Here is a 13,118-nt window from a genome sequence, read left to right as displayed (position 1 = left end):
TAGCTAACAGGGAACATCAAGCCCCCAGCTTTAATCAACAGTATTTTCCAAACAAATGCCTGTCTTAGAGAGCTCCTTTTAGGCAATTACACATAAGCGCGTTTAGCCCTTACATGGTCAAGGTGTTTCCACTCTTCTGCCCATTCTCTGTCTGTTAGTCTGTGATCAATCATTTCTTCTTGACGTGTGCCATGCAACCCTGCCAAAAAGGAGCAAATCATGTTTACAGTGTTGGAAGTCCTCTAGGGGAAAAGAAAAAAAGAAAGAAGAGCCCACTGAATATATGTGGCTATCTACATATCATATATCAGCTGGTCTATTATGAGGAATACCACCACAAAAATAAACGGATACTTAAAAACTACATTAAAAGCTGTCGTTGGATTTTTCCTCACATTAGATGCTACTGTTTTACTCAATATACTGTCTTCAATTCTGCAAGTTCTGCAGGCTGTAAGATAACCTCTCAAATAAAGCTATAACTCTTTCTGAAATATACAGTAATATAATGCAATATATCATTTTTCATTTGCACTTCTTGAAGAAGTCAGAAAGGCACTTATTTCAGAACTGTATCAAATATTAGCTGTACTTCAAAAGTTGAAAAAATATTAGTGTAAACTTAAAATTTATTTCACTAAATGCAGTAATTGCTACCATATCAACAGAGCATCATTAAGGGTTCATCCCTTCACAGATGTTTTAAACAACTTGTGGTTAAAATGCAGCACATAAAACACAGCAGCTGACAACATGGTAGAACCAAGTCAGTATTTATTATCAACACTCAGAGGAACTGACACTTGCTTCTTGTTTAGCCTCCTCTATACAGATGCTGAATATTTGTAAACGTTCCTCTTTTACTGAAGATTTGTTTAAAAGAAGCCAAGAACAGTATGTGCAGATGTGAAGCAAGCTAGGCAAATCCAAGAGCATCAGCCATCCCTGTAACCCAACGCATGCTGCAGCAAGTCCTGCATAGGGTGTGGTGCTTCTGCAGACACATCTTCTGCAGACATCCCCACATTGCAGTGCACTGAAAGCAAGCTATAACAATTTGTTTTACTGTCCCAAATGAGATATCAGAAGAAATTTAAGATGATCCACCTATCCTTGCTTGGCAGACACCTGAGCATCTATGTTAACTATGCAGTTGTAAGAGCAGGGGTTCCTCCTTCTAATGCTCTTGCATTAGAGTGTACTAAATGCACAATTCAGTCCATTTTTAAAAATACAAATCTGCAATAAAACCAGGAAAAGCAGCTAGATGGACAAACAGCAAAAAAGGCTACATCTTACAAAGGAAAAAGAAACCTGAAAGAAGCAATGCAGAAAATCAACATGCCTTACCCATAGGTCTGTTTCTGTCCCTGAGGTCCCTGTGGTTGGGGTGTCTGTATGAGTCCCTGTAGTGGTGGGCAATGGCCATATCATCCAAACGATAATGCTGAGGTGGAGGTGGGGTGGGATGAGGCAGACCATTGGGCTGATAAGATAAGCCATTATTTGGACTGTACCGCTGGCCTGGGCTAATAGTGCAGGGCCGCTTGCTTGGATGCTCTGAGTGCAAAGGCTCTCTGTCAAAGCCGTTTTCTTTGGTTCTGAAAAATAAAAGAAAGGAACACTTTGTGAACAGAGCTGTTCAGGTACACTCATGCCCACCTACACAGGGAGCTTTAGGATCGTTGCTCCAAATAAGGGGTGCAAAACATTTTGTAAGACTGCTTTATTCAAAACATACAATGGACGCTATTCATCTAGTCTAACTGCCCCCACAGATTCGAGAAATACTTGCAGTCAACCCTTCCAGTGGGACAGCTTTAAGAGCTGGGCCAGAGAGGATATTGTTCACCCAAATCACCTGATGACCTGATGGTTACTCATGTAACTGCAGAACTGAAGCGGTCAACCGATACATGAATCCAGAGGCCAAGCAAGGATCACAATATATTTTTAATGACTCTTGGCATGATGGAATCTGTTTGCAATAACTTTCAATAGGTATTGATGTTTTTGACATCTCTCGAAGACAATTTTTAAAATTTAGTTGTCAGTGTATGTCTTTTTTGCATGTCTCTCTGCATCTACTCAAACTCAACATTCAGATTTTTCAATTGTAATGTTACTATGCAAGCAAAATATGGGTTCTTTTGTACGTATAAGCCAAACTATTTATTTGTGAAAGTATCCTATGCTAATGAAGTCCCTAACAAAGATGGGGAAAGAAATCAGAAACTGTAAATTAACTTCACTGACATGCTCAGATAGCTCAGTGTAGGAAAAGCAAATCAGAAAACTACGGTAAGGAGGAAAACAATCAAAGAAAATCCAAGTTTGATTTTCTATGCAATAGTGGATGGCAACACTACTATTGTACTATTATTGTACAAATGTCTGTAGTTGCTCCTTACTCTGCAGGCACTTCTGTGTCTTTTTTTAGGAATGCTCTATATTTAATTAACTGTAATTCACTGCTCTATGTAGAAACATCAAAAAAAACCAAAACACCAGCATATTGATAATGCTTCATTGGAGAAAATTCTTACTTTGCTTGTGTTCCAAAAGCTCTTGACATCATCTTGCTAACCCTTTATATTAATAAAATTAAACTCCTGATAATTACAAATGGCTTATAAGAAGCACAGCTCTAGGTGCTGTGAGTACCTTTCTCCTTATTGAGGAGCACAAGAGCTTCTTCAAACAAAAAGATTTTGTTAACAGTTATTGAAGCTGGCCCTTATGCTCAGGTACCTTCCACGTGAATTCACTGTTAAGAGATGTGAGGGTTCAGCCACCACATCATCACTTTCAAAAGGCTCAAAACAATCATAATAATTCCATTTTCTTCTCAGTCAAAATTAGAGATATTCTAACATTCTGGGTTTCTTTTTTCTTAAAAATACCCTACATTTACTTTGTAGGCAGCTGTCATAAATGTAGAACCATTACATGACATGCTCACGTGCCATACAATCTTTTCTAGCAGTCACAGAGGATGACTAATTAGCAAAAAGCCTTTTCCAGTTAACGTATTTAAAATCGTGTTATTTATATCCACGCATTCATTCACCAAAATAAAAACTCATATTGGTCCAAGTTCCTTTGCTTTACTGTAGTAGCATGTAAACTTCAGAAGTTGTAAACAAAATATAGTGAACACTTTGTTCATGACATGTCATGAACAAATTACTAAAATGTGTTGTCTCCTCAGGTGTCAGTTTTTCTCTCTTGCAGTGACTGATGGTTCCCAGTGTTATTACAGAAACAGATTGATCTTTTTAATGAGCTAGTTTAATAGACTCCAAAATCTCACCGTGGCTGCTCATCCGTGTCAGACCATATGCACCAAGAAAACATTCAGTAAAACACGAAGCTCTGCTGTCAGATTGCTCTATAAAACCTCACATAGAGTAGCTTTGGATAGGCAGATAAATAACTAAAACTAGAAAATGCATACACCAAAAAGACTCTGAAATTATAAGCAGTGAGAATTACTGAACATATATTTTCCTTAACAAAAAATGAAGAGGTGCATGTATTTATCTGCAATACACTCATTCTACTTTCTTCACTTAATCCCTTACTGAATTTTTATGTCTGTTGGAGTCAACACTATGCAGCTATCTGTGCCTGAAAGAATAATGTAAATACGGAAGGATACGTGTGCATATTTTCTCATATACATGTGTGTGCATAATCTATATATATCATTATCTAATATACACACACATCTATATATGATATACATAATAAATGGTAATGTATGATGATATACAATGGCATATATATCCCACTTCCCATGGGAAGTGAAAAAATAACACATTTACTCTAGCGACAGACACATCTCCAAACAAAATTGTTCCAACCACACTTAGTTCTCCTTGAAAGATGTTGCCTTTCAGGCACTTTTTGCCACTTATTTAACAACAGGGTCATAGAAATCCCTCCTCTAAAAAGACGCCTATTATCTTCCACTGTATATTTATTAGTATATTTCAAATCTACTTAGACATCTCAACAAAAGATCTATGTTTCCTCCTGCTGCTCTGTAAACAATTAAAATAATGTATATCTTAGTAAGTATCAAGCTAGACAAGCTAGACAAGTATTTGGTTTCTATACTTGGTCTGGGCATGCTCTAACTCTAAGGACAGTTTTTTTGTGGTTTATTTAAGCATGTATATTATATACATATGTGTGTGTGTGTATATATATATATGTATATATACACACACATTTATATATACATACATGTATATATATACACACATATATTCATTATATTTTATTTTATATTATATATAATTTTATACATTATATATATTATACTATCTATAGGATATGTATTTTTAATATATAAATATATACATATAAATATATTTTATATAGGCATAATATAAATAAAATATAAATAAAATAAATATTATATATTTATATTTTATTATGATTTATTTATTTATTTATTGCATTGTTTCAATGATACACAACAGTGATCCAGGAACTATTAACCAATGATGGGGTTGTTTGATTCTGCAGACAAAGAAACAAAAAGCACAACTATCCTCGAGCTCAAGAAGCTATTCTAATGGTTGAAGTAGGCAGTTTTTCCAGGTCTTTTAAGATAATATCAGAGAACCTGGCAGATAGATAGGATAGATAGATAGATAGATAGATAGATAGATAGATAGATAGATAGATAGATAGATAAAGGTGTGTGTCTCTGAAATGCCCTTGCCCCCAGAATTAAGGTGTCTAATTCCAAGTGAGCATTCTCAGAAGCTGCCAGGCAGCTAACAGCTTCATCTGCTTGCACTGAGCAGCACAGAGCACAAGTTCTGCCACCCAATGTGCTCCCACATGAGCAGCTTTCCAAAGCTCACTGTCCACATTTCTCTCCTGGCTTGCCATAAAAGCTGCACTATGACATGGAGAGGAATTGGAGACTCCCTGAGCTGGAAGGAGCTGGAGAGTAACTTCAGCTGTAAAGGCAATAGCATCATGAACAGAGGCTTTCAAAGCAACTATGTACATTAGCATAGAAATAAAATCCATAAAACAGACTGAAACATCCCCAGGTCTAGCTCACACTTCTAATTATAAGACTTTAAAATCCAATATTCTCCTGATCTGTCGATCCCCCTGTGAGCAACTCCTCATGTCCTTTCTACTCTAAGACTCATAGGAGTCCTTTCACAACTTTCACAAAGTTCTCAGACTGGTCTTCACCTTCACCATCCATCTCTCCCACACAACAGGTGAGATGGTACTTACCAAAAAACCACTGCAATTCATCATATCAAACTGAACATTAGTGGAGAAACAAAGGAATACTGTATTGCTCATTTTGTCTTTATGGTCATACGGGAGAAGCAACTCAAACTGCTATTAACAGCAAAAGTAAGCTAAGGCTATCAGAAAGGTGCGTCACACCCCACCTTCATACTCTGCCAAGCCTCATTGGCTCATAAGGTAATTCAGTATATTTACAGGAGAAATACCATGTCTACTACTGACACTGGACAACATCATGCTGATATTTAAATCAGTCACAAGATCTACAAGATTTTAAGAGGTCTTTTTTCCCTACAGTGTATACATGTTTTGGTATGCTACTCTGCAAAGACCAACAGCATGCAGCAGAACTGCCCCAGGGAGCTAAACCTCAGCTTTGGAAATGTTATCTCTTTATGTGGCTCAAGATCTTGCATGGAAAATGTCTGAAAATTAATCCTCTTTCTAAGATCCAGTTAGCAACTTTGTGTTAGCATCAATGGCTGTTTTAACTCATCTTACCTGACAGGAAAAAATAGAGAACAGAAAAGGTACACTACAGATTTCTTTATTTTCATGCTAGCACATCAGGATTTCCCAGAGACATCAGCCAAAGTACGCCAGTTTCAAATATTTTCCCTTTTTTTACTACTTAATGGCTAAGTTAAATCTTACTATCACTTCTGCTTTTTATTTTACTATGCAATATTTTCAAGATCTAGCCTCATGAATATCTCATTCCTGTGAGCTCCAATATTTGATGTTAAATTTTGTCTCTACTAGTATTGGAAGCTTTCATTCTTTATCTATACACTTCATAGAACCATACAATATTTGGAGTTGGCCAGGACCCATTCGGATCATAGAATCATAGAACAGCCTAGATTGAGAAGGACCACAATGATCATCCAGTTTCAACCCCCCTGCTATGTGCAGGGTCGCCACCAGACCAGGCTGCCCAGAGCCACATCCAGCCTGGCCTTGAATGCCTCCAGGGATGGGGCATCCACAACCTCTCTGGGCAGCCTGGCTCCACACAAGACCACCCAGAATTCAAACCCTTTGTCTGAGAGTACTGTCCAAGCACTCCTTTGAGCTCTGTCAGCTCAGGGCTCTGCTCAACTGCTCTGGGCAGTCTGTTCCATGCCCACCACCCTCTGGTGCAGAACGTTTTGCTGATACCCAATCTGATATCCGAATTTGTGCCATCACAGCCAGTTTCCATTAAAAAGCATATAAGAACTGCAATCTATGTAGAATCTATGTAGAATTGCAGTCCTTCCTGACTTTGTAAACCTTCACCTTAATTCTTTTATAAGGTAACTAGGATGCCTGCAACGCCTTGTGTGTGCAGCTAGCTAGACTGGACAGAACAGCTTTATAAAAGCTTTCTATATTATAAAGGCCTGTGGCAAACAAAACTAAGAATAAATTCAATATTTGGTCCTCCCAAAGGTAACATTTGTATGTTAAATGAATTTCAAACACTAGCACAAGAAGTTGGTCAACAAGAAATGACCACAATGGTCTTTTTCTTGTACTAAACAAAGAACTAAACAAAGAACTTTACTCAAATAAGAAAAAGAGAAAATACAGTACCCAAAAGCCACTGTACACACAGGCGCTTGCTCCGTTTCTGCACAGACTCTCAGCTTAACAAGACAACAGATTTCAGCGAACATTTCTCGTGCTCAGAACAAATCTTAAGCACATCCTTGTGCTGTGCATAAAACATGGCACAGCAGAAAGACTCAAATCCCTGACTGCACTCTGGAGCATTCCAATATCAGTATTTAGCCATCTTCACCGTATTTGCTACTTGTCCAAGAAATTACTTAATACAAATAACTTATGTATGGAGTTGGAGTGATTTACTCCACGCTTCACAGAAAAACTGAAGCAAATGGTTAGTAAGGCACTAACTGGTCAGCATTACTTCTGTGTAGGGATGGCCATGTTGTGTCCTCAGATGATTTTACTGCATGAGTCAGTGTGTGCATATATATAAATGTGCAAGTACACAAAGGCAATCTGCATGCTACACAACTGCCCTAAAGGAAAGACCTGCACCCAGGGCAGAGAATCCCAGAGCCCCAGGATGGCTGAGACTGGCAGGATCCTCTGGATCCCTCAAAATCACCCCTGCTCCAGCAGTGACTCCCAGAGCAGGGGGCCCAGTTCCATGGCCAGGTACCTTCTGAAGGTCTCCAAGGAGGAGACCCCACAGCCTCTGGGCAACCTGTGCCAGTGCTCCAGCACCGCACAGCAAAGCAGTGCTGCCTGGTGCTCAGAGAGAGCCCCTGTGCTCCAGTTTATGCCCACTGCCTCTTGTCCTGGCACTGAACTTCCCAGCCCAGCTCCCCAGCCCACCCCATGCAAGGCCAAGCATGCTGCACCCAAGAGACACAGCCATTCTCACCTGTCTGGAGTTCGCCTCTTCCCGTTTTCGTTCACATCGAGAAGCAGCTCTGAGGAGTCAACAGGTGAGGTGGTGCTGGCATCCAGAAGCAGCTGTTCGTGCTGGGCGAGGTACTGGGCTGGGTTCTGCTTGGCTAGCCTTGCACAGTGCAGCAGCTCCCGCTGCAGCAGGGGCAGATTGGCCTGCAAGGACATAGCACACATCAAGGCCAGGTAGTTCACATGCAGTTTCATCAAGGACAAGTAAAAAAAAAAAAAAAAATCTATCAATGGGAAACATGCTCTGGGATGAATCTGTTGCATGAATCCTGAATTAGATTTGAAATGGTTGGCTGCCTGAAATCAGACAGCTTCACTACAGGTCAGGTTGCAGCTGTACCAAGTATGTATGAAAGAAAGGGAACTCTCACAAAAACAAAACAAACCTGCAAATGCCATGAGAAAACCAGGTCTGAATTCTACACATTTAACAAGAAAAAACACCACCCTGGTTGATTTCATCTTTTTCCTTACTATCCAGAACCTAAGCTCCTATAGAGCGGCTCTGCTTGTTTCTGTTTGTTTTCCCACTGACAAACTCTTTTTGCTGTCTCCATTCAGACTGCAGTTAGCACTTACTTAGAAATCTTTAGAAACCATAGGATCCATGTCTCTGTAAGCTACCTTCGTCACCATCCTTCAAGAATAGAACTGTCCTCAGCCTTCCCCAACACGCTCACAGTCATAAGATAAAGACTACAATAAAATCTCACGTTCCAGACCTCCAGCTAATCACCTGGAGGGCTACATCCCTGCTTCATGTCACACGCAGCCTGAAATAATTTTTAATTCTTCTCTCAGGACCCCTCTGGGAGTTGTTGGACAGTTGGACAGTACCAGTACTCAAAAGAGTATTGAATAAGCTGATTGATCCCCAGGTGGCAGATTTTCCATATTGAGCAATGCTTCTCATCCAATTTGGGACTGGAGTAGAACCATATGTCCATACGACATTTATACATCTTGGGAAACTTCTTCCTCTCCTTCCATCACATGCATAAACGCTAAGACAACTCAGCCATTTCTTACCTACACATTTGTGCTGCAAGATAATGTGCACAACCTTCCTTCTTCCATGCCCAGTGCACAGTAAATGTTGCCTGGGGCTTTTCAAGTATTAGACTACTTTCATGGTTTCATGGTTTTTAGTAACTAGATGGGAGACAAAGAACTCTCATGGTTCCCTTGCTTTTAAAGAAATTCCTTCTTGAAAAAAAATTTTTTTTTTTCTTTGAATAGGAGAATAGTTGTTAAGGCAAAAGATTCTGAATCTAATGTGCAGCAAAGCAAGCAAAAAAGAACAAAAGGAATATGTCCTCAAAAAGTTTTGAGCACATGGGCTTGGGAGATTACTATGCTAGTGCTGTAATGATGGCAGATGCTCCAGGCACTTGTTGCTGTACCATAAGAGAAAATTTCCTGTGCAACGAAAGTGCCAGAACAGGGTTAATAACTATGAAGCTTTTTAAGAGGATAAAAAAGTAATACCAGCAACTGCTATCACTTACTCATCTTAGGATATGAAGAAAAACAGTTCTGGAACATGAGGTCTTGTCAGACCTCCACAGAACACAAATGTTTTGTGAAACCATGTTAATATCAATCTCTTACTTGGTTTTGTCTAGGGTTGCCACATAACAAGGAGAGATAATAAGCAAAAGGAACCTATACTTTTAGGGTTTGGTGGGTATGGTGATGATGGGTTGGCAGCTGGGACTAGATGACCTTAGATGTCTTTTCCAACCTTAATGATTCATTGATTCTATACTCATACATGGGTACTTCCAGCTCCTGGAGTCAACCAAATTTTAAGCTGGCTAGCAAAACCCTTGATTTATTTTAATCCTTTTCCTCCTAAAAAAAAGTTTATTCTTCCTATTTAACCATAAATATGCAGATTTGTAATTACATTTATCTTTTTTTCTAAATGCACTGTACATTTTTTACATGCAAAGAACATATATTTTTTATAAGTTACTATAGAAAACTACTAATTATGTGCCTTGTAGTTTAGAATATATCTGGGTTTGTAATAGTACCAAGTAGCATTTGAATAAGTGAAGAAAAGAAGCGTTTGAAAGCATTTAGTTCAACCCAACTGCTTACAGTCTGCTCAAAACAGAAATATAAAAAAAAGCTTATCAAACCATACAATAAAACATAATTGGTTTATCAGGGAAAAAATAATAAAATAATAAAATAACAACAACAACAACAATAATAATAATAATAATAGTACCACCAAAACACAGAAAACTCTCTATGTCTAGATGAAGTATATAGCCTGCTACTGGTCACCATTGCTGTGATGAACAAGAACAAGCTTTTAGGAAGCTGGCAGCACTGACATTTTCCATACTGTGAGCAAGAAGAGATCAAGCTCCTAAGGAAACACAAGTGTACTTATAGATTCTGAAATTCAAATGGCCTTGGACAGAGAGGTTTATGCAGATACTCAAACTGACAGCACAGGTAGCTGTGGCAAAGTGCAGTTGCACATTTCTAAAAATGTCACTGCTGGTGCCTGCAGACAGACTTGGACACCTCTATATGTGACAGATACAAACCAATTGCAGACCAGAAGCCAGATAGCTATGTTAGAATAGCATTGCCTGGGAAAAAAAAAAACAAAAAAACAAAAAAACAACCCATGATGTTACTAGCTTACTGTCCCCTACAATTCTGTACTTCATTCACTGGAAAATGTTCCTACTCTGCTTTGGATTGAGTTATGTGATGAGTCAAGGCTGCTTGGTCTGCTGCTTCTACTCTGGACCCATCTAGGGACATGTGTTAGGCACGCAGTGTTGGGTCGGCAGTTGGACTTGATGATCTTAGAGGTCTTTTGTAACCTCAATTATTCTATGATTGTATCCTTCAAGGTTTAGGTAGTATCTTAGCCTCCTACGTTAGTTTTAGAGGATTTTTTTTTTTTTTTTGCCCAGCTGTCAGATCTGTTTTCCATGTTTAAATGAGCTGTTCTAACCTGAAAACAAGCCATTATTTGTGCACCTGCAAAAGAAGCTATCAGCTCTAAAAGGCTGTTTTATCATTTTAGTGCTCATTCCAGGTAATTAGCTAATAATCTTCTATTGTTGGTGTTCCTACTTTCTTCAGAATTTTAGCAACAGAAATATTTCAGTATTATAATTTAAATAAAAATGGTTTCATTAGACTACAGCACACTGAGGCTCTGATACAAGTTTTTATAAGTGCCATTTTAAATAAATGATTTACAGCCATAGTTTAGAAAGAAAAGATTTAAATTGGGAAGAATGTTTGTTCAGAGAACAAAATCATCAAATCACATATTGATATTGATACTTTGAACAAATATGTACAACACTTCTACTGAAAAGAAGTGTTGGCAGTACTGAAAATGCACCACTTAAATTTAATAGACTAAATCCTGCCTGATGTAAATATAGAAAATGTGTCCAAAATGCTCCCAACCAGCGAAGGTTTCTGCAAGTATTCAATCATCGTATCTCCCTCTGAACCAAAGCTGATGGAGAGATAAGCAAATCAATGACTATTTATTATCTGTAACAGATCAGCACTCCCTTGTGCGAGTACTGTACAAACAGATGGTGAAGGGTAGCTCCTTTCCTTGAATTATTATTACAGAAGCATTAATATAGGCTTCTTTGCAATTTAACGTTTGGTAGACCTACCAATCTATTGTGCATCTGCACCAGACAAGGACACAGCGTGCAGAAGATTTCAGTGAGGTCTGGGCAACTTGCATGTGGGCCAGGGAACAGATCAATGGCAAAGCTGGGGACAGAATATAGGTCAGGCCTCAGGACCAACTGAGGCACAGAGCGTGCTTGCAGGGCACACAGTGGCCCTAGCTCTGGTCCTAGGAGATAATATTGCTATACTAACATAGCCCTGAATGCAAACAAACAAGCCCTGATTCTCACTGTAGATAAATGTCGTCTCAGATTGATTCTGTCTACAATAATTGAGTATAAAAAAATCCCATATATTTGTCAGGTGCTCCAGAAGAAGCATGGATAGCCTTCCAACTGAGTACTGTTCAGACAGGCAACTTGTATTTTTCCTGCCACGTATTTGGTAGGCAATGAGTTATGAGAATATGTGCTCTTAAAAAGGTTGAAGTACTCAAATATTGCCTTCAAGCATGGTGCTATACATGAGCATGCTTCTTCACTCCTCTTCTTATCAGGCAGAGACTCTAGCAGGGTTGGCTGTGATAGGATAAGGGGAAACACTTTCAAACTCAAAGAGGAGAGATTTAGATTGGATGTAAGGAAGAAGTTTTTTACGATAAGGGTGGAGAGGCCCTGGGACAGGTCAACCAGAGAGGTGGTGGATGCCTTGTCCCTGGAGACTTTCAAGGAGAGGCTGGGCAGGGCTCCGAGAACCTCATCTAGCTGGAGGTGTCCCTCTTCACTTCAAGAGAGTTGGACCAGATGGCCTTTACAGGCTCCTTCCAACTCAAATGATCCTATGATTCTACTTAGGGGGGAAAGGCAAAACTAGACAAAGCAAGGCTCATCAGAGTTCACATCTATCAAGCTGTAAAATGGTAGAATCAGGCTCATGCAACAACAACATACTCCCAGTCTGAGACAAAGGCACGTGTAGGGCTCAGAGTCCCTTTAGGACCATCTGGTCCATGTCCTGCCAGGGCAGCTGCAGTGGGGTGCCTTAGGCAAGAATGAGTTAAAGCAGTGGGCGGTGGGAAAGGGTTACAGAAAATATCACAGGCTCCTTAGGGGTCTGTAAAGGATGTGGAGGAACTTTCTTTTGAGTGGAGGAGGATAGAAAAAGGAAGGCAAGGAAAAACCCACAGCAGTAAACCCTTCACATAAATAATCTCATTAAAGCCACCCTCATTTAAACTCGTTATGAACACACACAGTGCACACTCCTTTTCAATAAACATCTCAAAACAGAAGAAAAAAAGATTGTAGGATTTGCCCTGGTGTTTGTCTGCGCGCAGCACACAGTTGCAGACAGGCTTTTTGTGAAGGACTGACGTACACGTGTGTGCTCTGCTTTTGAAAACAAACTTGTTTCTTCCATCAGGAAGACTGCTGGTATTTAACCAAGCAAACAAATGTAGTTATGCAGTCTCAAAGAGACAAATTCCTGAATGATAATTAGGAAAACGGACTCACATGCTGGACATCTTGCGCACAGATGTCTTCTGGCAAAGTGCTCGCTGGCTCACAGCCAGCACCAGCTTTAATATGTATCTTAAAATCAACTGAAGCACTGAATATAAACTAGTAGCTCTGCAGAGGAATGATAGAATTTGCACTTCTTCCCAGAGTGCAAAATTGGCAATTTTTTTTTTTTTTCCTACATTTCTAACAGTATCAATTATATGACAGCAATACCACGAACAATTGCAAAGG

At 39.3% G+C, this 13,118-nt stretch overlaps 2 protein-coding genes across 7 annotated transcripts in view; both read right to left on the bottom strand.

The window, feature by feature from the left end:
• The window catches only part of RBM12B (RNA binding motif protein 12B), a 1,112,412-nt gene that overhangs the window by 336,021 nt on the left and 763,273 nt on the right, over positions 1-13,118 (bottom strand). The window lies entirely within an intron of this gene.
• Positions 1-13,118, bottom strand: part of RUNX1T1 (RUNX1 partner transcriptional co-repressor 1) — a 110,762-nt gene that overhangs the window by 27,805 nt on the left and 69,839 nt on the right. For all 6 annotated transcript variants that reach the window (XM_048939619.1, XM_048939620.1, XM_048939621.1 and 3 more), the window contains 3 exons: positions 7,691-7,872; positions 1,351-1,601; positions 114-199 (listed from right to left, as the gene is read on the bottom strand). In XM_048939619.1, the coding sequence (XP_048795576.1) occupies positions 114-199; positions 1,351-1,601; positions 7,691-7,872 (519 nt within the window). The remainder of the gene's footprint in view (positions 1-113; positions 200-1,350; positions 1,602-7,690; positions 7,873-13,118) is intronic.

Source organism: Lagopus muta, chromosome 3, assembly GCF_023343835.1.
Source record: "Lagopus muta isolate bLagMut1 chromosome 3, bLagMut1 primary, whole genome shotgun sequence".
Taxonomy (NCBI): domain Eukaryota; kingdom Metazoa; phylum Chordata; class Aves; order Galliformes; family Phasianidae; genus Lagopus; species Lagopus muta.
The sequence above is the reverse complement of the archived record's forward strand: the minus strand, read 5'-3'. Positions and strand labels throughout refer to the sequence as shown.